At 49.0% G+C, this 24,224-nt stretch overlaps 10 protein-coding genes across 10 annotated transcripts; 5 read left to right on the top strand and 5 right to left on the bottom strand.

Annotated features, from left to right (window-relative positions):
* Window positions 1-577: 577 nt before the first annotated feature.
* On the top strand, window positions 578-2,821 carry TGAM01_v206590 (high affinity methionine permease; the record flags this gene model as incomplete). The annotated part of the gene is made up of 8 exons (XM_018801650.1): window positions 578-857; window positions 918-1,157; window positions 1,223-1,318; window positions 1,378-1,634; window positions 1,711-1,804; window positions 1,861-2,172; window positions 2,238-2,490; window positions 2,554-2,821. 8 exons carry the CDS (start codon window positions 578-580, stop codon window positions 2,819-2,821), a joined length of 1,800 nt encoding a protein of 599 aa, XP_018664965.1.
* Window positions 2,822-5,851: 3,030 nt separating this feature from the next.
* On the top strand, window positions 5,852-6,598 carry TGAM01_v206589 (hypothetical protein; the record flags this gene model as incomplete). Its single annotated transcript, XM_018801651.1, has 3 exons — window positions 5,852-6,009; window positions 6,068-6,197; window positions 6,290-6,598. 3 exons carry the CDS (start codon window positions 5,852-5,854, stop codon window positions 6,596-6,598), a joined length of 597 nt encoding a protein of 198 aa, XP_018664966.1.
* Window positions 6,599-6,800: 202 nt separating this feature from the next.
* TGAM01_v206588 (metallopeptidase MepB) lies at window positions 6,801-7,596 on the bottom strand (the record flags this gene model as incomplete). Its single annotated transcript, XM_018801652.2, has 2 exons — window positions 6,801-7,023; window positions 7,085-7,596. 2 exons carry the CDS (start codon window positions 7,594-7,596, stop codon window positions 6,801-6,803), a joined length of 735 nt encoding a protein of 244 aa, XP_018664967.2.
* A 1,726-nt stretch (window positions 7,597-9,322) lies between these two features.
* TGAM01_v206587 (hypothetical protein) lies at window positions 9,323-9,745 on the bottom strand (the record flags this gene model as incomplete). Its single annotated transcript, XM_018801653.1, has 1 exon — window positions 9,323-9,745. The coding sequence occupies one exon, from the start codon at window positions 9,743-9,745 to the stop codon at window positions 9,323-9,325; it is 423 nt and encodes a 140-aa protein (XP_018664968.1).
* A 1,072-nt stretch (window positions 9,746-10,817) lies between these two features.
* TGAM01_v206586 (hypothetical protein) lies at window positions 10,818-11,062 on the bottom strand (the record flags this gene model as incomplete). Its single annotated transcript, XM_024549902.1, has 2 exons — window positions 10,818-10,885; window positions 11,017-11,062. 2 exons carry the CDS (start codon window positions 11,060-11,062, stop codon window positions 10,818-10,820), a joined length of 114 nt encoding a protein of 37 aa, XP_024405376.1.
* Window positions 11,063-11,347: 285 nt separating this feature from the next.
* On the top strand, window positions 11,348-12,370 carry TGAM01_v206585 (cytosolic Fe-S cluster assembly factor CFD1; the record flags this gene model as incomplete). The annotated part of the gene is made up of 2 exons (XM_018801654.1): window positions 11,348-11,380; window positions 11,483-12,370. 2 exons carry the CDS (start codon window positions 11,348-11,350, stop codon window positions 12,368-12,370), a joined length of 921 nt encoding a protein of 306 aa, XP_018664969.1.
* A 2,243-nt stretch (window positions 12,371-14,613) lies between these two features.
* Window positions 14,614-16,224, top strand: TGAM01_v206584 (adenosylmethionine decarboxylase; the record flags this gene model as incomplete). Its single annotated transcript, XM_018801655.1, has 2 exons — window positions 14,614-14,725; window positions 14,798-16,224. 2 exons carry the CDS (start codon window positions 14,614-14,616, stop codon window positions 16,222-16,224), a joined length of 1,539 nt encoding a protein of 512 aa, XP_018664970.1.
* Window positions 16,225-16,718: 494 nt separating this feature from the next.
* Window positions 16,719-16,974, top strand: TGAM01_v206583 (H/ACA ribonucleoprotein complex subunit 3; the record flags this gene model as incomplete). Its single annotated transcript, XM_018801656.1, has 2 exons — window positions 16,719-16,893; window positions 16,958-16,974. 2 exons carry the CDS (start codon window positions 16,719-16,721, stop codon window positions 16,972-16,974), a joined length of 192 nt encoding a protein of 63 aa, XP_018664971.1.
* A 1,097-nt stretch (window positions 16,975-18,071) lies between these two features.
* TGAM01_v206582 (dynamin family protein) lies at window positions 18,072-20,234 on the bottom strand (the record flags this gene model as incomplete). The annotated part of the gene is made up of 2 exons (XM_018801657.1): window positions 18,072-18,329; window positions 18,396-20,234. The coding sequence occupies 2 exons, from the start codon at window positions 20,232-20,234 to the stop codon at window positions 18,072-18,074; spliced, it is 2,097 nt and encodes a 698-aa protein (XP_018664972.1).
* An 860-nt stretch (window positions 20,235-21,094) lies between these two features.
* TGAM01_v206581 (UPF0271 protein) lies at window positions 21,095-22,450 on the bottom strand (the record flags this gene model as incomplete). Its single annotated transcript, XM_018801658.1, has 1 exon — window positions 21,095-22,450. One exon carries the CDS (start codon window positions 22,448-22,450, stop codon window positions 21,095-21,097), a length of 1,356 nt encoding a protein of 451 aa, XP_018664973.1.
* Window positions 22,451-24,224: the final 1,774 nt, after the last annotated feature.

Here is a 24,224-nt window from a genome sequence, read left to right as displayed (position 1 = left end):
CCTATTCCCCCACACCTATCTCGCGCCGTCGAAATCGTGCATAGCTAAAGTGTCTAGTGTAATGTCAGGTAAGGGGCAATAAAGAGCTTGCATGCATGTCCAACATCTCGTGTGTTTGACAGCACATGCAGGCGAGGTCTCAGTACAGGCTAGACGTCGAGTCTAGAAGTGAGTCCAGAGGCGGCTTAAGCGAAACAGGGTGAGTTGATGGCTACGCCAATTGCGTTATCGGGGCCTTGTATCATCGCCATCAATGGTATCACATCCGCTAGTCATGAATCTGGACCGCCAAGGTTCCTAGCTACAGCACACAGTGGGTGAAGATCACCTGCTTGTAGTAATTTATGGACTGAGCTGAAAACATATGGCACTGCACAACAGCAAAGCCAACAATGGCCCGCGGAGACCCAGCACAAATATTTAACCACGACCCAGTTATACCATGTCATTCACTAATATATAGCAAGCTCATCGACAAGACTTTGTAGCAAAATATCTCTTGTTGAAAGCCATCTCTTTGGTACCAGGCACATGCTCCCTGACTTACACCCAGTTATTTCAGGTACATTTGAGCACAATGCCGTTCTCTTGGCGGCGTCCTTTCCAGAGTAGCGAAGAGCCTCAATCTACTGAAGTAGAAGAGCGAGGCTCATCATCGGACAGCGATCCGTCCGAGCTCGTTGCCGGAGGCACATATTATGTCGCAGGGAAAGCAGCCAACAACAAAGAGGTATCGTACCAAGATGCCGCTGGTGCACCCATTGAAGAGTCGTCGCCCTTGGGGTATAATGTTGGGCCTATGACGATTCTATTTCTGAACGTCAGTAAGATGATCGGCACAGGCATCTTCTCAACCCGTGAGCAAACTTTTCTCTCCGCATCTCTTCCTAGTAGAGGCTAAAAAAAAGCATTGGCAGCCTCGAGCATTCTTAATGGAACCGGCAGCATTGGTTTAAGTCTGATATGGTGGGCTCTTGGATTTTTAACTTCGACGTGCGCATTCTCTGTCTATCTCGAGTTCACGTCTTACTTTCCTTCGCGATCTGGAGCCGAGGTTGTTTACCTTGAGCAAGCATTCCCACGGCCGCGTTGGCTGATGTCGACGGCATTTGCTTTCCAGACCGTGATTTTGTCTTTTAGCAGCGGAAACTGTTATGGTACGTTGCAAGCTCAATGTTGGGAGTTGGGTAAGTCCAAATAGCTGACTTTGAATCCACAATAGTTCTGGCCGAGTATCTCTTCAAAATGTCAGATCACAGTCCAACCGATTGGCAAATAAAGGGTGTAGCCGTAGCTAGCTACACTGTTGCAGTCATCGGTAAGTTTTTGCAATTAATGGGAAAACGAATGCGAAAAGAAGCTTATACAATACAACAGCTGTGATTTTGCACACCAAGTATGCATATCACTTTGCCAACGTAGTTGGCTTCATCAAGCTTTCTACGCTGCTCTTCATCTCCATCACGGGCTTCGTAGTCCTTGGAGGACATACTCGAATCAAGAATCCGACAGCCAATTTCCAGAATTCTTTCCAGGGTAAAGCTACTGCCTATGGAGCAACGAACAGTTTATACAAAATTATTTTCTCCTATGCTGGATTCGAAAATTCTTTCAACGTTGCCAATGAAGTCAAGGTACGCTTTAATATAACATCTCAGAGATCACAGATGGCCATCATTAATTCGTTCTTCTTCTTACGCTGTTCCATAGAATCCCGTCAAGAAAATTCGACGCACTGGCTTCATTGCCATATGTACCGTTACAGTTCTTTACATTCTGACGGTTGTTGCCTATTATTCTGCTGGTAAGCTACGAAATCTTGATTTGAACATATCACATGCCTAACATGAGGCCTTTTAGTTCCGAAGGAAGACATTATCGGCGGCAAGCTAACTGTTGCCAATCTCTTCTTCATAAATGTTTTTGGAGATAGCAAAGGTATCAGAGCGCTCAACTTGCTGATTGCAATCAGTGCTTTTGGCAACCTAGTAGCGGTGTTACTTGGAAGCTCGAGGGTTATTCGTGAATGCGGTCGACAAGGTGTTCTTCCTTTCACCAATTTCTGGGTGTCGACTTATCCTTTTGGCACCGCTCTTGGACCATACCTGTTCAAATATGTCATTACTCTCGTCATGATCCTCGCGCCTCCTGCTGGAGATGCCTTCAACTTTAGTACGTGATCAAGTAGCTCCATCTTGGCTTGCTCGCTTTCTTTTCCATGCTAACTATGCTTGCAGTTTCTGACCTTGGTGTTTATCCTGGGTCCTTTTTTGACTTTTTGATGAGTGCTGGGCTTCTTATTGTGAGACATAAGCGAAAAGCTCTCAATTTGCCACGGCCCACGTTCAAAGCCTGGGATATTGCTATCTATTTCAGCATTCTCAAAAACCTCTACCTACTCATCATGCCGTGGTACCCTCCGGCAGGAGGAGCAACTGGTGGCGATGTGAGCTTCTGGTATGCTACGTATGTAGTTACCTCTGTCGGCATGTAAGTTGCAATCCAACATGTACTAGCAATTTCTCCTTAGCTCAAGTGCTAATGTCCTTCTAGCCTCGTGGGCTGTGCGGTCTACTTTTGGCTTTGGGTTCACGGCATTCCGTATCTCCGAGGCTACAAAATCCGCGAAGAAGTGATTACTCTCGACGATGGCGCGAAGAGTCATAAACTGGTCAAAGTGCCAAATGCCGAAGTCGAGGAGTGGGATAAGAGGCACGACCATGCTGGACGCATCATCACAGAGGCTTTGGATCCAGTTGATGAGGCGCAGAGCAAGATTTTGATAGCAGGAAAGGATGGCACTTTGTCCACTACACAATAAGTCATTCTCTATGTAGAAAATACAACTTGCTTGCCAACTTTAATCTGACAGCGTTTCATTTAGCTCCATTTTCCGGATAGGCCACTTATTTGCTTCAAGATAAGTTCCGGGCACCCATGCAGCTATCACATGATGGAAATGGGGGCCAAATCTGCTGAGACGTTTCGGCTGCCACTCTTCTTGGTATCCAGCAGGTCAGATCTATACTGGTTATTGAGATTCTCCTTAGATAGACGGAATCAAAATCTTGAGCTCAGACCAGCATACGTGGCGACGCCGGCGCCTCTTGCTGCAAATACACACCGCTATTGCAGCCAAGATCACTCCCTGCTTCGGAAAGTCGAAAACAGAATCCGAGACAAACAAGCCTTGGCACCAGTTGGCCGGCCTATGGGCGCGTAAGCCTTCTGCATGAGTTGAAAGTTATATTCATCTCCTCTTGAGGCTTTGGAACTATTGATAGAGATAATTACATCTATCAAGTTCCAGAACATTGCACTACCCACGAATACCGGTCATCTCTTATTAGTAGTACCACCTGCTGCTAGAATGGCTTCTGAAAGTTTGCATTTTGCAATTGAATCTTTGCTTGATAAACGCTTGCAGTGGTGCAAGGCGTTGTGGCGGTGCTAAAGATAGTGGCAAACATTATCTATCTCGAAGATATGCCAAGACTCTCCTCCATCCTAAGTGTGTAAATGACCCCATTGGTGTTTGCTCGCACGCCAAAGGTTGGCAGAGGACTCTTCAACCGGAATCCTTTCATCCCCACCAATATGTAGCTTAGCCGTTTCTCTTGCTCAGCATAGAATATGGGATAGGTCATCAATACTCTTAGAGACGATGATTCTACATGAAGAAGAAAAGGTATAAGGATTTTTGATAATGACTGTTCAACCTTGTAAAGGCGCAGGCGTAAAGCAGTTCAACCCGTCTCGTCCAGTTCAAACCCTGCGGAACACGAATCACATGGCTAGGCGGATCGTAAGGTATGCATAGCAAATAAGCTTAAAGTGTAGATCAGACAAAATAGGCCAGATCTAAATACGACGCACGCGACGGCCTGATCCGAGCAAAGAGGAATGCACGCCGTCTGCGGGCACGTCTTGGCGCTTATTTTCGGGTCCCTGGTAATCAGTTTAGCCCCCTTTTAACCTCTGCCAAGGCTCCCACGCCGTGGGTTATTGGCCATATATACGTTATCTCCCCGTAATATTTTCGGATTTGCGTCGAAACCGAGAATCTCATTTTGTTTCACATATCAGCTGAGGGCCGAGAAGCATGTTGGCATGGTCATTTTCACATCGCTACTTGGCGCCAATATTAGCTGAAAAAGCTGAAACGACGTAGATATGAATAGTTGCCTTTTATCGCTAGTTCATCCTCCTAACCCGAATACCCATGTAAGAAATGCTTGGCGTGCAAACAGCTACAAATTAGGGTATATTGAAGCGAGATAGGATATAGGATAGATATATCGAATATTCAGTAGCTATATGATCTTTACATACTACTCGTATTTTAGAGCTTATACTACTATCCTTGCGTCTTATAGTCATCTTGAACTTCCGCGAAGGATAAAGCAGAAGCATAGAGATTTCTATGACCTGTTGAGATATGCCATCAATTGCAGAATATTTTGAGGCTACGGCAGTGAAACATCAGCTGAGAGTGGGCCAATCTACTAGTTTTACTATCCGTCGCTATCTCTGGCTTCAGATCGGGCAAGAGAAGAAGAGGTGGAGAGGTGGAGAGCGTGTAACTCGAGAAGATGTCAGTGCGTTGACCAGCTACTTGTCTCACATTCCGTCTGAATGGCGCTTTTCATCAACGTCCAGATGACTTATCATGACAGTTTATTATAGCGAGTGTAGTTGAACTAGCCTTCATGTCTTCATTGCGAAAGTCCATCTTATTAACTAAAGAACAGTTCACATGCTCGCTAGCTTTCCTTGGTCACTTCCATTTTTTCCTTGGTTCTACGCCCCTGGCCGTAAAGAGTCAATGCGCAGTTACCCAGGCATATGCGCCTCGCCGAAGACTTGTCTTCTTCTTCCCGTTTCCAGCCGCCGGCAGCACTCGCCACGCGGATAAAAGCGTTCGAAATGACGAATCAAATAGTACCAAGATGCCACACGTCGATTCTCGATGCTGTCGTGGCCTGGAGAAGTTGGGGGCGCGAGCTAAACTCGGATCTCCCGCTGTCACTGTCTTGTAGCGACAGATGATTGGACTTGAATACGCACATTTGTTTGTGCGAAGGCTCCTTCTTATCCCCTTTTTGATACACATGATGCTACCATTGCTTGTTGTGGAGGGTCTGTGCGACAAAAGACCAACTCCTGATTGCTCTGGCTGAGGAAAAGTTGCTCTATGCGTGAAGTTAGAAGTGGGCAAACCCCAGCTTAGAAGTATATGCAAGGAGGACAGTGATCAAGGGCAGGATTTATATATAAGTGAAGAATGCCAACTTGATTGCGTTCATGTGTGCATCAGCCAAGTCTTGTCTTGTCAGTGATTAGCACAGCCTCAACACTGGTCAGCATAGCTGCTATCATTCACCTACAAAGCCCCATCTTCCACTTTTTCCGTCTTTTTATTCCCATTCTCTACGTCTGCTCCCAGGTGCATCCTACCAGAGCAGATTTTCAGATATGATGGATGTTATGGTCCAGACGTTTGTGAAGGATGATAGACTGTGCAAGAAATATGCACAGTTTGCATCCGATTTAGATCGATGGCATTTCAGAATCATCTACTGGTTCATGTTCGTACTGAATCTCATAATTCTATTTGTTGCCTCTTGGACATATACAAAGTACGTCATCACTACTCCTCCATTGGTTCGCTGAGAGCTCGCGTCAAGGTACATACACAAGATTACATGGAAACTAACATATCTTTTCCAATGACAGGGGCCAAGAAGCCATCGAGCTATACAGCCATGACCCCCGGAAGCGATCAAGAAAGCTAGTCAAGTACATGCTGATGTGCCTCGCCTGCGTCCTCGTGTCGACTGGCGTCGTTATCATGGAAGCCTTTGCTCTTCTGGCCCTACAGTTCTGCGATGGCGAGAATCTGATATCCCTTTACTGGTCTACATGGACTATGACTCAAGTCGGGTCGCTAATAGCCATGATGGGTATCATTCTCGCCATGGCACACTCATGGAGAAACAGAAGGCATCCGTACGTTTCTTTCCACTCATGATCAGACGGGATTCAAGATACTAATCATGACTTCAAGACCATGGGCTCTTGCTTTAGGAACACCAGTTCTCGTTATCGCCGGGCTGTTGCACCTCATTCACGACTGCGTAAAGAAGCGAATCAACCAGTTCATGGAAGGTCCTACAAGGAGGAATAGCGTTCTTTCTGTAAGCGAAGTGTAAGAATGCCTACATGTACTAGCCTTGTCACAGCTTTCACTCGCTAATGATCAGTAATGGCGTCTAGGAACACCATTCAGGGAAATGTCGAAGACGACTTTGAGAATTCGACCTCAGTTTTGGGCGAATTCATTGGTTTCACAGTGGACGGCGGCCCTATTGTCCGTTTCAGCGGCCCTGTTCCCCTAAATCTCAACCCTGACGGTGGTGGAGCCGAATTACTGGGATATTATGATGGCACTCGACCTGTGATAGCATACCAAAAAGGGTCCATTCAATTTGTGCCTGCACCTTCAAAGGGAAAAGCACGCGAGCAGAATGAACCTCAGCAGCCAGACGAAGAGAAATGCGAGGACAAAATACAGGTAGTCCTATCGGAGACGGTTTAGGGAGAGTGAGAAATGAGGAGATTATGTTTTTTCTTGTTAATGTTTTGACAGACGTATTCATGTATACATGCAAGGGAGATATTATATAGTGAAGTTTCTAAATCTTTTTACAGCCTATTTCCCTTCTCCACCCAAAACCAATGTGGCATATATGCTAGTTATATTACCAAACCATGATCCTAGCGAACAAAGAGACTATATCTCAAGATTCTGGAGTCACTTTCCCCCCAAAAAGCAAATCTAGTAGACTATTGTAAAATGCATCTACTGATGGCTCGCGGCCGAGAAAGTCGACTAGATTCTGAAAGCCATCTCTACTTCCACCACTTTCAAGCACGCATTTGCGATAACGCTGCACTCTCTCTGTGTCCAGAATATTGTTCTGGAATTCGCTGTAAAATAAATCCGCAGCGTACACCTTGGAGCTGCCAACCAAAGGTCAGACCGTGTTCTGTCATAAATCACCACCATGCAGTTTTAACTTACTAAAGATAGGCGTAATAGCCAGCAGTATAGTCATTCATCATTAGGCGTATGAATGTAGTGTATCCATGACCTTGTGTGTAATCCTCCTGTCCATCAATAAGTCCAATTTCTTTCCGCGATTTGTTCCATAGCACTGTAAGATCCACGGATTCCGCCTCGTCATCACTACAGAGCTGATGGATGGCCATATCGAAATAGGCACGATGAAGCTGATCAAGTTGGAATAGCGGTCCAAATATGAACCGGTTAGCCTTTATCAGTGCCTCAATAAGCTCGTCTGGCATTTGGAGCTCAGGCTGCACCTTGCCTTCATTTTGTTGCTTCCACAAAGCAAGCATGTATGAGTAGTGGAAGCTGAGAGACTTGATCTGGGACGGTGTCCAGCACCAATACTCGAGCATCTGGCTTGGCATCTCGCCAAAGTCAACTGGTACGCCTTCTGGACCGTGGAAAAGGGAGTACTGAGTCTTGGACACCAGGTCGTGGATGCCATGGCCCAGTTCATGAAGCATTGTTACTACCTCGAAATGGCTCAGCAAGGTTGGTTTGCTTGGTGTTGGCTTAGAAAATGCTCAAAGTAATGCAGTCGATGGGCAATGGCGCGTTGCATCCCTTCTGATAAAACCCTGTAGGACAGTTCAATTAATGAGACAAATGTTCTGCGGCTTGCCGGCCATATCGGCGCTCCTTCTGAGGTAAAATATACTGACAGGTTGCAAATTGAAGCACGACTCTCCCGGATATTTGCCCTCTCGATGAGAGAGGTCAAGATATAAGTAACCAAGAAACGCACCCCCATTAGTTTCACCATCTTGAACTGCAAACATCTGGACATCTGCGTGCCAGACCATGCTGTCAGCAGTCTTGATCTCATCGAACGATAGGTCAAACAGTTGGGCTAGTAGATTCAAGATGGCTGTTATCGTATTTTGTAAAGGGAAATATTCCTTGATACGTGCTCTGTCAATAGATGTCCCAGATTTCAACATTCGGTTGCGATAAAAGTCATAATCCCAGAGGAAGAACTCGCCATTATTCTCATCGGTCTTCGTGTCGTTCTTCTTGAAATCCTGCAATATCCGTAATGACGCAACTCCATAGGGTGTCAGCTTGGATCGCATATCTGCCAGGAAGTCATTTACGTGGCCTGGAGTCTTGGCTATCCTTGATTGTAGTTGGAAAGCGGCATAGTTGGCGAATCCCAGCAGCTTTGCCATTTCATACCTGAGTCGTACAGCTTCCTGAACAAGGGGCGCATTTCCCTTGCATCTGTTTTGGATCGCAACATACAGTTTTTTTCGCGTCTCGCCCTTTTCAGCGAACGAGAGAATGTCCCTGTGCACAGGATTAGACAAATCGATCCTAAGCGTATTGTTGCCAGAGTTATTTTCGAGTTGCTTGACGATAGAGTCAGGGACACCATCCAGCTCAGCCAATGTAAGAAATATTTCATCTGTCTGAGAACCAGGAGTCTCGCAGAATTCTGCGTGGATCTGGCTCAGACGGCCCTGGATTTCCTTGAATCGCTCTCTGGACACAGTATCCCGTATTCCCAAGCCCGACCGAGTAAATTTGTTATAAATCGTCTCCAGAAACAAAGACGATTCGTTCGAGATTTCTCGGTATTAAGATATACAGCATCAACAAGTTTAAAAACGTCGTCCCTCATCCAGCATTAATTACGGAAACTGTCAAAGAGAGTCTGCGCCTTCGCTGACGCGGTGCGGATGTCTCCATTTGCAGAAACCTGTCGATAAAAGCAAAGTACATTGGCCTTGACGGCGAAATCATTCTGCATTTGCGCAAGAGGAAGCATCACATTGGCAAAGGTTGCTTGCTCAGGTGCAATGTTTCGAACCAATTCGTCTCTTTGATGCTTTGACTCTCTTACTAAACGCTCGGCATCTGCTGTAATGGAAGCAGGTGTGGCGGAAAAATTGAGGGAGGTCTGAAGCATCTTGCAACTCTAATATGATATTGATTAACTTTTGAAATAGTTTATATTGATTGACTTTCGAAATAATGCACAAAACCTTATCAGCGACGTAGCTTGCATGGAAAGAAAGCGCCTTTGGCTGTTGGCCCGCAACCTCTATCCCCCAACAGCCGTTTAACTGTACTACCCCGCTTCGTGCTGCTTTAAGCTACATGTCCTGCTTATATTTACATTTAGAGAAATCCGTGGATAGTTTACCCTTTAAGGGATACCCGATAGCCCGTCCCAAAGATATGTCTTTACTAAGCCGTGCCAAAGTAGCATCTAGCGCTCTTCCAGAGATAGTTGCCTTGAGGAGATCGGGTTGACACACACCCACGACCAGATTGATGGTAAACTGTAGTGGCCTGTTCCCCTCCATCGCAGGAAAACCCGGTATACAAAGTGCAATATGCCGCAACCGGAGTGCTGCTGCCGTAAAAATAGGCCCCAGCAAGATTGAGGCTAGCCGTTCCAGAAGGTTGGGAGAATTTAAGGCACGTATCCTCGGGGAAACTAGGATCCGCGTCGAGGTAAGGCCAGGCATGATCGGACTCTCCTATGTACTTTGTACACTGGGAGTCGGAGTAGAAGTTGAGTTGTATGGCTTCGTTGGTCGAGTAGGCAGTGGTGGAAGCTGTAAGGCTGGCAATAGCCGCGAGAAAAATTGATTGAGAAAGCTTCATATTGGGGGGAGATTGATGTTGCAGCTTGGTGAAGGAAGTGCAATTGTTAAAGAGAGGTGAAAACTTTGAGAGTGGTTTGTCGGATGAAGCGAATCTATGCTGATAAATGGTGGTCCTGCATGGTGAGGTTAAAGATGGCAATCGAGTATTCTTTATACTTGAGTCTATAATTAGACATGATATATATTACACCGCTATTATACCATTACTTCGAACTAGATTCCAGTAGCTGAAAAGACCCCGTATATGCTCACTGACTTGTAAGACCTTGCTAACAAATACTCCAGATTTATCTCCGAAGAGCTCGCGACGTTGTATTTAGTATCATTTGTTAGTGGAAAACAGGTAACAAATTTTCTATTTATACCTACGTGTATAATGCAGGCAGAGTAAGATTTTGATTCTCAATTAAATTCCCGATTTAGTAATCCGAACACCGGCATAAGGAGATCGTGTTGGTGTTGTTACTCCAATTTAATTACTCAGGACCAAAAATGACCCGGGCTAGAGTTTCCTATTGATAGTAATATCCTGAAAAGGAAAACTCTGGCGGGGACTTGCTGGAATTGGACGCAATACATACTAGTTGGAATAAGAAGGAAGGAAAGACAAATTTGGCGAAGTCGTCAAGCGTTCAAGGTAGGTATAGCAAGTGGTTCAATCACAGCCGCCTAGCGCATCGCATCGTGTCTAAAACACGTACCTTACTCGCTTACGTCGAAGTCGATAGCCTGAGACACGTAGTTGTGAATGTAGAACATGATTACTGGGTATAACTAGGTGCATTCAACAATACAACTGGGCAATTACTTTAGCAATACAGAGGACAAATCAAAGCTCTCCATGTTTATTCCTCAGCGAGAGAGGAAGAAGTTTATTTGAGGCTAATAGACGCGTGCTCAATACGAGCAATCATCCGAAATTAATGTCGACTCTTGTCATGGAACATAGAGAGCCTACGGCATTGATGATCCGTGGTTTGAGCGCTAGGAGACTTGGCTTAGCTTTGGTACGTTAATATGATGCACAGTTCAAATGCAGGCCTCGAATAGAGGCGGCCCCACCAGAGTCACTAAGCGAAGAATGCGTACGACTGCATAACAGTTGGAGTTGACGTTCTGAAATCGTGACAGAGGTATACTATATGCAATATATCGTGTGAGCAGGCTTCAGTTCATCAGAGGTCGGCCAATTGCACTTGGCCTTGTCAGTACTTAAATATACGACCATAAACCAGATATTAAGCCAGATAGATAGAATGCAATACTCACAAGTTGCCTCGTATAAGTGCATCCTTTCAAGAGCTGGGTGCAGCATATCAGATGTGCCACTGACAAGCTGCTCTTAGTGAGAGGCAAGTAAAGAGAGGTAGCATCAACATCAATGTGAATATGGCGGGGCTAAAACTCGGGCCAAAGCGGCGCTCCGCTCATCGGCGCTTCTGCTGGAAACTTGCTCGCAACATTTCCACGTCCATGTCCATCTTACAAATCAGCCGCCGAGAGCCATTCGCAAATACGTCCTCCTGGCCACTTTGGCAGCGCTTCTGATGCGCTTTGTTGCGCCATCTACGCACAGATTTAGCAGAGCAGCAGAATCACTATGGGCCTAGAAAAGGTCAAGCACATTGTGCTGGTGCGTCCATCACCCCGCCATGTCTTTCACGCCATGTCATTCAGTTTATCAGCAATACCGGCAATACCGGCGGCGCATCAATCAACTAACCTCTGCTTTTAGGTGCTGTCCGGCAAAGGAGGCGTGGGCAAGTCCTCGGTGACAACGCAGCTGGCCCTGTCTCTGACGCTCGCCGGCCACTCGGTGGGAATCCTCGACGTCGATCTGACCGGCCCGTCCATCCCGCGCATGCTCTCGATCGAAGCGTCCAAGGTCACGCAGGTGCCAGGAGGATGGGCGCCGGTTACCGTCCACGAGGCCGATCCGGAGAATGGGCTGGGCAGCCTGCACGCCATGAGCCTGGGATTCCTGCTGCCCAAGCGAGGCGACGCAGTGGTCTGGAGAGGCCCGAAAAAGACGGCCATGATCCGGCAGTTCCTCAAGGACGTGCTGTGGGCCGAGACGGACTACCTGCTCATCGACACGCCGCCGGGGACCAGTGACGAGCACATATCGCTGGCCGAAACACTACAAAAGGATGCTCGGCCGGGTCAAGTGGCCGGCGCAGTGGTCGTGACGACGCCGCAGGCGGTGGCAACGGCGGACGTGCGCAAGGAGCTCAACTTTTGCGTCAAGACGGGCATCCGCGTGCTTGGAGTGGTGGAGAATATGAGCGGCTTTGTGTGTCCGCACTGCTCGGAGTGCACCGACATCTTTGGGTCCGGGGGCGGACGGTCCATGGCAGAGGAGTTCAAGGTGCCTTTTCTGGGCTCGGTGCCGATCGATACACAGTTTATTACACTCGTGGAAGAGGGCAAGCGGCCGTTTTATCCGGTGGGCACGGTGGTGAATGGCCGGGACATTTCAACGGCGCCTTCAGAGGGCGATGAGAGGCAGGGCAGCAGAGATGATGGGACGCTTGTGGACAAGTACAAGGACTGCTCGCTGTTTCATGTATTCGCGGACATCACCGCACAGGTTGGTGAAAAGGTCAGGATAGAGAATACATGAATGTGTGTTACTCCTAGCCCCTGGTGATGTGCGGGAGCGCAATATGCAGTGACGGAGCTATGGCTAGCCGTGAGTGCTGTGAGACGTTGACATGCTGTCCCGGTAGAGAGCGGACGCTCCCGATGTTTGCTGCCTGCCTGCATGTAGACTTAGTAGTGCTGCAATAAGCCATGGTATTACCTCATCCATGTGGATGCTCGATGAGACAAGTTGGCAAGGCATGGACCCGGAGTGTCTATGCTGCGACATGCTACTCCTAGCTGTATATGTAGCTATTATCGAAATATAGCGTCAGCATTCGACCTGCAGCAGCTGTCCCTCGCATTGAGCACTGCTGTGAGCACGTATCACAATGAATATTGATATTACACGTGGTTGTGCAGCTACATCAACCCATTCTTGCCAGGTGCATCATATACTGTAAGCACAGATTTGGCCGGCATCGTGCACCACCTGTCTAGCCCACCGCAGCAAGTCTCAAACTCAATTGCTCGGTTGTAGGTGGCGCAAACACCGACAGCAACAACAGAGCCGGCAGAGCATTCTCTCCGCAAAGAACTAGTCTTATCAGACGATATCGAAGCCTGGGAGTCTCTCTAGCAATATCCCAGCTTCAATCGTGATACAGCAGAAACTACTTACCTGCATCAACAACGCAATTTCGTCATCTTGTATCGGAAAAAAAGAGGCGTTTGCAGCCTGTTTCTTGATCCGGCGGCAGCCCCGCCGTCCCGCCCAGCCAGAAATGCTAAAAAGAGTTTGCACCGCATTACGTATCGTGCCATGTACCTGGCCATCAATTGTGGGGACCTTTAAAAAAAAATCAATTCCAGAGATTGTGATGTGAGCTGCAGCTGTTATTGAGTGCAGCAGTTGTGCCATGGATGGTGATTTACAGATATACGTGTAGTGTCTTGATATCTTGTAACTCTCAGATTGTGCTAGCAAATCGTCTCTTGTCACATCTACTGTCTCACTCTCTGAGCAGCTTATAGTAATACAATATTACGTCGTAGTCAATTTAATGTAGGGAGACGCCTTGCCACGTCCTTTGCAGCTCGTCTCAGTCATTTTCGCCCATCAACTCCTTGCGTGTTAGTGGAGACCTACCGCCAAAAAGTACCCGGCGGTACCTGCGCACAGCACCTGGCCCGGCCCTGTAGCGCCGCGGCCAAGTACTGCAGCGTACCCATCGCCCCCGATTGGGCTGCGTCGAGCATCACACAAACACACAGCACAGCACAGCACAACCCTCGCTGCCAAAATCAAAACCACAGCGCACAAACAAACAACTGCAAAACTCTGTTGCCGCACTGCTGTCCGCCTTTTTTGCCGTCACTGAGCCACCTCTGAGGCATCCACAGTAGCTCTTCTTCTCCTCCACCCGCCGCCGACCAACGAGCGACTCGCCTTATCTCGTCCCCGCGGGGAGATACTGAAAAAAAAAAAAAAAAAAACACTAAGGGGAAAATATCGCCCTACTGCTTGCGCCTCCAATTTGCGCCTCCTACTCTATCCGCAAGCACCGTCACACGACCGCCTGTCTGTTCGGAGAAAGCCTCCTGTAGCTCTTCTCTGTTTAATTTCACTTTGCTGGATATGAGGAGCTAGACGTTCTTCTGTCCGCGAAAGACACTCCACCGGCCGCTTCTTGCAGTGGCCTGCCCGACCCTTCTCTGGTTCTTCCCTGCCTTCTATGCGATCAACTGATCTCCTGCGATTCCTCTTCTCGCGACCTTCCAAGTATGTTTCATTGTTCACTTAGCTTCCAGCGTCTTTATCTAGGGCTGCCAGCAGAGCTCCATCTATAAACCTGATAGCCATGTGTGTACGCTGAAAGCTAACCAAGCTTCTCCTCCCAGGCCTCGATAGCACCCCTTCAAGAAACACAGATATTGAATAGCTTCCAAATTCCGCCCCGTCTATACCAATCCGACCGCCGCTCTCGGTATTCCCCTTCAATCGGGAATCACAGCTCTCCGCGCAACATTTCGCCACAGAATCGGTTCTTCTACCCTCTCTGTCCTCAGCCTCCTTGACGTCTTTCCACAGACGTTGGGCTTTTCATAATCTCCCATTGCTGCTGGCTTCCGCCAGCGTCGTTGGACTCGCCACATTCCTGTGGGCCTACTCTCTCAAGCAGACGCCGCAAAGTCTGTTTGAGTGGCAGCTAGTGCTCCGCGGACTCGTCGTCAGAGGGGCATCACAGCGTTTTCTTCCTTGAGTTGCAGTCATTTTCAAAAATGGCCAATCTCTCAGTCCCCAACAATTACACCTTTTCCCCCTCGTCGGCAACCCACTTGACAATCAACCACGATGTGGCTGCCGAGTTGGACTCCACCTATGCCTTTGAAGGTACGTTGCTTCATCAGCATTCACTTACACTCCTGTCTATCCATGAATATACTCACTAACACGCATATCCAGGCCCTGAAAAGCTGCTAGAGGTGTGGTTTGCGCCCAGTGCCTCGGCACTGCCCACGGGCGCCCGGCCCAATGGTCTCAAGGCTGTGGCTGCTGATACTTGGGTGTCCATGCTTGACATGGTCAACTGCAAGATCCTCTCGGTTCTCGAGTCCGAGACTGTAGATGCCTATCTTCTGTCCGAGTCCAGCATGTTCGTCTTCCCCCACAAGCTCATCCTCAAGACTTGCGGCACCACCACCCTTCTCCTGGGACTCCAGCGCATGCTCCACATTGCTGCTGAACACGCAGGCTTCACCTTTGACAACGCTGCGTCTGCAACCGACATCAAGGCCGTCGCCACTCCTTACCGCGTGTTTTACAGCCGCAAAAACTTCCTCTTCCCTGACAAGCAGCATGGCCCTCACCGCAGCTGGAAGCAGGAGGTCAAGTACTTGGACGACATGTTTGACGGCGGCAGCGCCTACATGGTTGGAAAGATGAACGGCGACCACTGGTACCTCTACATCACGTCTCCGAACAAACTGTTTACGCCCCCCTTGACTCCTGACTCGGAGAGCAACGAAGTGGCTCCGACCAGCTTCTCGATTCCCGCCAGCTTTGGCAGGGCGGGATCTGTGGCCAATGCCTCTGACGAGACGCTCGAGATTCTGATGACGGATCTCGACCCGGAGAATGCCAAGCAGTTCTACCTGTCACACGCGAGTGCGGTCGCGTGTGATAAGATGTCCGCCGAAGCCAAAAAGGCTCGCCAGGACGCTGCCGACAGCCTTGGCGGACTCTCGACTCCGCTCGAGGAGGTGGACGTCTTTGCCGATGGCATCGAATCCGACTTGCACGAGCCGATCGAGAAGCTCAATGAGATTGAGGCCCTGACCACCGAGGGACACGCCCTAGGCACTGTCGTGACGGAGCAGTGCGGCCTCGCCGACGTATATCCTACCTCGGTCTATCCCGATGCCCGCATCGACTCCTACCTCTTCAGCCCATGCGGATTCTCGGCCAACGCCATCATCCCTCCCCCTTCTGCTGAGGCCGAGACCCAGGGCGGCAACAACGCCGGACACTATTTCAGCGTCCACGTCACCCCCGAAACTGGCTTCTCGTTTGCCTCGTTCGAGACCAACGTCCCAGGGGGCCAGAGCGGACGCACCACCGCCGAGATCATCGAGCACGTTGTCGAGATCTTCAAGCCGGGCCGCTTCAGCGTCACCTTGTTCGAGGCCAAGGGCCGTGGCGACAACCCCTACGGCTTGGCCAATCCCGATTCCAAGGGCGCTGCGGCGCTGCGAATTGTTGATTCCGTGCGCGGATACCGCCGCATTGATCGCATCGTGCACGATTTCGAGGATTATGACCTTGTTTTCCGCTTTTATGAGCGCGAGGGATGGGCTGGAGACAAGAAGGCCCGTGTTGGCGAAGAGATGTAAGGGATGGATTCAGTTGGATTTTGAAAAGACGTGTTGGATTTGGGCTGGGTCTCGAGGAGATGCTCTCTCAGTTTCATTCTGGACATTCCTTTTTGGGCGAAATCTTGACGCTCTCATCTTGGATATTTGTTTGTTATGCATAGTTTGCTTTTTTGTTGATGAAAATGTTACAACGTCTCATTTGAAAGATTGAAAGTCCTTAGTGGTTGTCTTAATAGTGATCATATTAAATCCGTTAACCTCATCCATCTTGAACTCGAGCTTGGACGGATTAATCACAGCTGACTGTATTTGTACTAGCGCTGTGGCTTATCGATAACGCCGGCGCTCCACTCACCAATTTTTTTCGCCCAGGGCCAAAGGCGCATCACCAAAAACTTCATCCTCGCTCCTCGCCAAACCCACGAATCCAGTGACCAATTGACACGCCACATCACATCCGGTGCCATCACACTCTCTCTTCAACTACAGTCACGCCAAAACAACCGCCCACCATGCATTTGATGTACACCCTCGACGCCAGCGGCAACCGCCTCTACACCCTCAAAAAGGTCGCCCACGGCCAGGTCACCAAGTCTGCGCACCCCGCGCGCTTCTCGCCCGACGACAAGTGGTCTCGCCAGCGTGTTACGCTGAAGCGCAGATTTGCGCTGCTCCTGACCCAGCAGAGTGAGTGAAGACTCGTTACAATTCTGTTTGCTGGATATGCTGTGTCTAACGCTGTGATTATCAGAGGCTGAGGCTATGTAAATTGGCGACATTGGGATGCCTTTGAGGCGATCGGCAAGCCATAGCGACTCGTTCGGTAGAATCCATTATGAGTGTATCTTCTTGCGCAATATCACCGACAACCTTTTCACGGATATCACCAAGAGGTGGTCAACGCTTCGATGGGAAGGATGTGTGAGCAGGCACTATAGGAGGAGTGGGAGTTGACGACAGGAGACTGCCTCGAGAGATTCGAGCAAATCTAGCAAAGAGCTCTCCGGCTGAATGAGAGAGGGTAGTTGGAAAAATACTATCTGGAATTGGGAAAACTTTTTTCTTCTCCATGATTGATCGGGAACCTAAAAGGGAATTTGGCGTTTACTAGGCGACTGGTAGTAGGAGAATCTACCGTTTCGTATCAGCTGTTTATGTGTTTATTTAGGTACATTTGCATTTACGCAAGATAAAAAATACAAACCTTATTAGGAGGATAATTCAAGGAATTACTGACATGTCTTCCAACTTCAATGTAGTTTTCAGTGTCCTGAAGCGACTGAACAATTTATTATTTTAAGCTATTTTTCCTGCATGTGTGTAAAACAGATGTATACAATCTTATCGACGTAGTTTGTAATGCTTTTATTATGAAAGACTACCCAAAATCCTAGAAGAGATCATTCTTGTCACTTACCATATATGTCAAACAACCTATTCAGCTGTGCGCAAGTAATTGGACCAGAGAGCACTAAAATACCGAGGCCTGTGTCATAGTCAAGGGGTCCGCGTACTTCTTACTCTGCTTTGGCTCGCCATAAATTTGCCCCACCATTCTTCATATCCAGTTTTGACTCCCTATCCGACTCTAAACTCTTCAGCGAAGTCGGCAGGTCGTTTGCGAATGAGTCACTTCTCTGCTCCGGATTCCGTGCTTTCGGTAGCCTACTCGCATGAGAAGTCATCGGTGACACCTCTGGTATGCTTGCGAGCGTATAGATAGGCCATGGCCTGCCGGCTTCTCCTGATTTGCGGCGCTGGTGATGTGATGTGTTTATTCTCTCTGGCTCGGACTGTTGGCTCTTATCTCGCGTTAGTGTACATGCCATTTCAAAGGTGCAGTGATTATGATGCGGTTTGTGTTTTCATACTGTTTTTGGTTTCTGGATATTCGCCCTAGTGATTGCTAGGCAGTCATCGCGAGCCTTCTTCAGCCCTGTAACTTTCCGTTCTAGATCTTCTCGTTTGGTTTTGTTGTGCTCGTCTTCTGCAGCTAGGCTGGTCAATGTCTGGTCGTCCATCTGGATCAACTCTGATATGTCAAAGACAGTACGTAGTCCGTCAATGAGATGTCGCTCAGCCACCTGCACTATGACGTTGGATATAAAGATATTGGAGGCAAGCTACAAACGATGAAGTTAGAAGTGCTTCTGAACAGGGGATAATCGCACTCTAAAAAGCCCACACACCTCGTAATACACCAACATCCTTTGTACAATCTCTCCAGCTGGCGATACTTTTTCGGATGCGGAACGATCTTGCAACTCCTTTAGCCGCCTAAAATACTCGGGACCGTAGATCGGGTGGCACCTCCGACGGTCCAATAAGAGCCTCTCGAGTTCTTCCTTGGCTCGAGTTTGGAGCGCTTCAACCTTTTTGTTCAGAAGCGCCGACCATAGGTGCGCTCGCATGCGTTGCGGCCAGACATGATTCACAACCTGCTGTAGGAACTGAGTGACGATGCCCTGCACCTTGTCCTGGTGGTTATGAGCGATCTTGTCCCACTTGGCCGAGTAATTGGTAAACAACAGAAAGACAATCGATGGGTCGTAGTCACCAGGTAATTGCTGTCCCACATATGCATAGAGATATCTCTGCACAGTTTTTGTCTCGTAATCCTCCATCTTCACACGTAAAGGCGAGTCCTCTGAGTCGGCATCCTCGGGATTGTCGTACTCCCTATCTGGCACACCCTTACCGACAAGGCGCACCTGGCAGCCACGAGTTCTCATCTCTTTCTCAAACTCGATGTTCTCCCGCCTGATGCGCGCACGGAGATTTTGAGGCGATATCTGTGTGAAACTCTCATTGTCTCCTATGTGAAAAAAGCCACGTTGGTCAAGGTAATGACCATTGATGCCAGACTTTATGAGGCTTTGAGAGCGAGAGAAGAGCTTCGATACCTCTGATTTCATTTCCGGTACAGTGTCGACACGATGTCCCAGGGCGTCAAGCTCTTCCTCAGAGCGCGCAAGTCCCTCTTGTATCTCTTTCAATAGTTGAGGCAAGTAGCCTTTGATGTGTTCAAAGAGTAAGTCACTCAATTTGGCGACCAGGGACTCAACACCACGTGCGTCAGCTCGCAGCGTTTTCCATTTGCCTTGGGTGAAGAACTCTTCTTCTTTCTGGTTACGAACATCGGTCTCCATGTTCATCTCCATCTCATGTGGGGTTCGGTTTCGCAGGACATGCCAGCCTAGTTTGAGCTTGATATCCTCATTTTTCACTAGCTTCAAGAACTTGTCCTCAAGTACAACGTCATTCGACAATAAATCGGGCTTCGTGACGATACCGAGCGTCCGGACACCTCCTTTGTCGCACTCGGAAACTTTATCCAAGACCACTTGGGTAGCATAATGAGTGCTTCCCGCAACAACAGCCAGTATCACAGTCCGCGGCCTGCTCATATAATCCACTGCAATCTCGTTGATGGCCGCAATATCGTCTTTAGTCTGCTTGCTGTTTGCTGCATGGATAAAACCCGGAAGATCAATCAGCGTAAGCAATGGCATTGTCGGTCCGCAGATATCTATCGTCATGATATCGCGCGAGGCAAATCTCCCCGAGCCAGTCTTATCGCCGTCAAAGATGGCATCCTCGCATTTCTTGATACAGTCGCTGAGCTGATCTTTGTCTGTTATCGGCCAGCGGAGCTGAGAAAATTTATCTTTATCCTCAGGACTCCGGCTTTTGCTTGGAATAATGCCGACGGAGATGTTGTCAGTGCCACGGCGTAAACGATACTCGGTTGCAAATCTTGTACAGCCGTCAGGATCTTTAGGGATTGGGATGCCGGAAATGGCATCAAGGACGGAGCTCTTGCCGGCCGACTGATCTCCGACCACGACAAGCTGTGGCAGCTTCACATCCTCGGGCGTGGCGGACCGCAGACTGTCGATGACATCCAGAATGCGAAGCTGCTCCTGGCCTAGCCCCCGAGCCTGGCCAGCAACTTCACTTACATTGCTCGAGTTTCCATTCGAAGCCATCTTCGAAGGAATTTCTTTGGTTGACGAAACATTAGCCATATTGTTTCGAGATGGATTATGCCTATTGAGTTTATTGCCACGATAGATACGAGAGCCCAAGTGACCGTGGGTGAGGTTGACATAAATAGGCACTCGCTACTAGGTGCCAAAGTCGCGCTTTGCCCTCGGCGTTTGTGCATCTAAATCAACCGATGTTACATTGAGGCCATGAGCAGTACCATTGGCCGCAACGAGCAGTTGAAGTAAAGAGGTGGCCCCGTAGCTGCACCTATGCTTCGAGGCAAGGTTGAGGCAGTGATTGGCGACACGGCACACGCGTTGATGCAGCGCGGTGAATTTTTGATAATATTTGGGTGGGCACCGCCTCCTGGATCTTGGTTGGCGACGTCTCTCATGGCGGCCGAGACCCTTATCTCGCAACACAGCCTTGGGCCGCTATGCTCAACAGGTTGGGGCGCCTTGCGCAGTGGCAAGGCTGGGCATCTATCAGGTGTTCGGTATGGACTTGTCCAATGGGGCTGGACCACGTCAGTCACCTGAAAAGCAAGTATAACGGTTGAGGAGAGAATCAGTACGGATTACTTGCATTGCGTGCTCATCACCGCTAGTTCAGCGTTGTTGTGTGCTCGTTGCATCAAGCCCAAAAGGCGTCGCATTTGAGGCGCCGACTCTCTACCGTGATGGACGACGTCTCCAACAACGCCATGGATCCTATCGTCATGATTATTGCGGCATCCTCATTGGTCATCTCCCTGACCAAAGCCAGCAAATCCCTCTCCAACCTCAGGGAGGGCTTTCACGAAGCGCCTATGGTCCTTTGATCTTTTCAGTCTATTGTATTCCATTTTCCCAATCTCATTACTCGTGACATACAGTTCTAGCCAGCCGTTTTCTGCCCCTTACCTCTTCCGTCTCGAGTTCACATTCCGCCCAGCACCAACCTTAATCTTGCCCCCCGCTCCAGATCTATGGCCCGTCAAAAGCCCCGGCAAGAAATCATCATCCATGAGATCCTTCTTCCTCTGTCTCCGCTGCTCATCCAGCGCCTTGGTATGCTCCTTTTGATCCTCGGTCAAGATCAGATCCTTACCCCAGTTATTCTTGCCGCCCACATGCTTGGGCAGTCTCCCGTTGGCGCTGCCATGGACCGGCTTCGGCACGCTAAACACATTTCCCCTCGTGTTCCACTGGAAGCCCTGCTTGAGGTGGATCTTGAAGTTTCCGTGCTGGTCCGTCGAGCAGCTTGTCCTGGTGAGGGTGCTTTGGCCGCACTTGGGGCAGAACTGCTTGTCCATGTCCTTTGTGATGTTGAAGCAGCCGTGGCAGCGCAGCACCCACGTCTTGAGATATGTGATGCGGGACATGGACGGCGTGACGAGATTGAGGTTGATGCGCAGTGCGACGTTTTGCATGGCGTAATCGGAGGTCAGGATGGCGGCCTGGAGAGTTTTGGGGGGAGCATTGTCGTTGGTGCCGTTGGCGCCAGAGTCTTTGGCCTGTTGCTTCTTGAGGTTGGAGGGAGTGATCCATCCTTCCTCGTCTGAGTCTTCTGAAGCCTCTTGGGGCTGTTCTTCAGGCTGTGCTGCTGAAGAGGGCTCGGGAGCGTCCTCGACAGCTTCTGATGGGTTGGACTCTTCGATTTGCGCTTCACCGCTGCCCGAGGCTTCCAGGCTGAGACCCTGCACATCATTGCTGAGCTTTGTCTCGGTATCTGGCTGAGGCTGAGACTCTGTCTGGTCATCTGCGGCTTCTGTGCCAAGTTCAGAGTCGACATGTTGAGCCTCCTCGGCTTTCTCCGGTTGCTCCTTTTCCTCCTCTGTTGGCTGTTTAGGCTGCGGCCGCCCATTCACACTTTTCTGGCCCGGCGTATTCCTCAGTCTCCAATCGCCGCCATTCCTCTCAATCTCCAGCTCATATCCCAGCGCAAGCACCTCCATATCCGGCTTGCTGAGCACTCCGTAGTCGCCAGTCTTCTTCGCAAAGTCGGCAATGAATTTGAGGCTCTCCGGCCTTGGGGATCGTATGGTGACAAATGGCAGCAGTGTCGTTTCGACTCGAGAGCGGGTTGTGGCGTCGCGGATCTCGCTGATGATGTTGGGTAGGGTGTAGAGCTTTTCGGCTTTGGAGATGAGGACGCTGGCAGGAGGGTCGTTCTTGATCAATGGACCCGTATCGAGGACCAGGCTGTGAATCGGTTTGAAGGTTGTGACAGCTGGAGTCGCTGATGGCTCGGGTTGAGCCAGTGGGGTGGCCATGATGGCGTTTTGTATGGTGGTCCAGCAAGAGTCTTCGAGTTTGATGGAGATAGTTTCGAGTCGCAGAGTAATTTGAAATGTCTTCGAATGGCAAATTGCACAACAGAGCAGGATATGGGTTGGTATGGCTAACAAAACAGCCTTGGCGATGCTTGGATGTCGCTTTTTTTGGAGGGGCAATATCGCTGCACACAAAATTTAGATGCCGATAAGATAAGAATTTTCAGATTGCCAAGCCAGTGTAGAAAGCACGTGCAAGCTGAGCCGCTTACTCTAGCGGACTTTACGCATTGAGGCCTGCCCAGGCCTACCCTATACCTCCAGTCTATTTTTACATCTTCTCGCTTTTTCTTTGCAATCAATCCTGTACACAATGCGAAAAGAGGAATAGATCAATTTACGGCTAAATAAACATGCTTCCCCTCGAACAAACATCTCCAATATCTGGCTAGTGTCGTCTACTTTGCGGGGGTTCGCATCGCGATGCGAGGATGGAGACATGGGTCAAAGGGCGTGGAATACAAGCGTCTAAGGGATCACTGCAACCCTCCAACTTCTGGGGTGTATGGATTGCCATGAACCAACGCATGTCAATGGAGTTTGAAATTAGCAGTTGGAAAACAGCAGATATGCAGACAAGGGAGGCTTCACAGGCTTGCTATCCCGATTACACGTATTGATCTTACTCTTACATGCAAGGTCGCATGATGATCAGATGATGGGATTGACCTGTATCAGAGCAGTTCCTGTAAGTGTGTCGAGCAGTCGCTTATCTCAAAATCCATGCAGACACGTCGACAGGCCTTGACAGTGATCAGCAATTGGCTCGGGATATGCTTCCTCTTTACGGTTTACCGGAGACATAGCGTGCTGCACTAGATGCATGATTCCATTCATGTTCCAAAGCTGAGGTGGTGGGCTCTGTTTTTGATGCAACGCTAAACATGCTGAAAACATCCAATCTAGTTTACTCTATTTTGGTATGTTTTACCCAGCCTCTCTTATCTATGTTCTTCAATGTCCATGAACTGGGTGGTTGGTTCTCTGTTGGGAGAATTAAGCCGAGCATAAGAACCATTTCTAGCTAGGTGATGTGTTAGGCGCCCTTTCACTTATTAAATGATAAGAAAAAATCATTTCCCTTCAGACGAGTTATCGTCAGCTGTGATGTACACATAGCGGTCTATGCGTTTGGTATTGATGTCTGCCTGGTCTAGTGCTGCGATTACATGTCAGCTACACCGGATATATCGGGCAGCTCCTTTGATGTAGTAAGGATCGACATCATTCGCTGCATTAGCTGGGAACTTGTCATTTGTTCGAGAATGTTTCTGTGCGTTGCTCGCCACTCGGAAGCACCCAGACCATGTGTCCGTATTGAGTAAGATAATCGGCAAAAGGGATGGTTCGACCTGGACTGGTGCAACAGCCATTGTTATGGAGAGGCCAATGCATGACGTGGGAACGACATGTGCTGCGTGCGTGGTATTGTGAAACAAAGTTGCTGCTATTAAGTAATGCCCATGGGGAAAGCCAGCGGAGCTCGCTACTCTATCTAAAAGTCGACTCCATAGGCTCTCGACACAACGAATGGCAGACGAGGCTATTACGAAACTTTGAATTCGCGTGCAAGCAGCGCCTCGAGGGTCTTTCTGGGGTTCCCCAACCCCAGAGTATCGATTGAATAATGTGCTGTCATTAGACTCATTTCCCCAACTTGACTGGAGCTCTCATTACGACTCATCCAATGGAAGACACATAAATTTGGAGCGGG

The sequence above is a fragment of the Trichoderma gamsii genome (assembly GCF_001481775.2).
Source record: "Trichoderma gamsii strain T6085 chromosome Unknown Scaffold_22.2, whole genome shotgun sequence".
Classification (NCBI taxonomy): domain Eukaryota; kingdom Fungi; phylum Ascomycota; class Sordariomycetes; order Hypocreales; family Hypocreaceae; genus Trichoderma; species Trichoderma gamsii.
The sequence above is the reverse complement of the archived record's forward strand: the minus strand, read 5'-3'. Positions and strand labels throughout refer to the sequence as shown.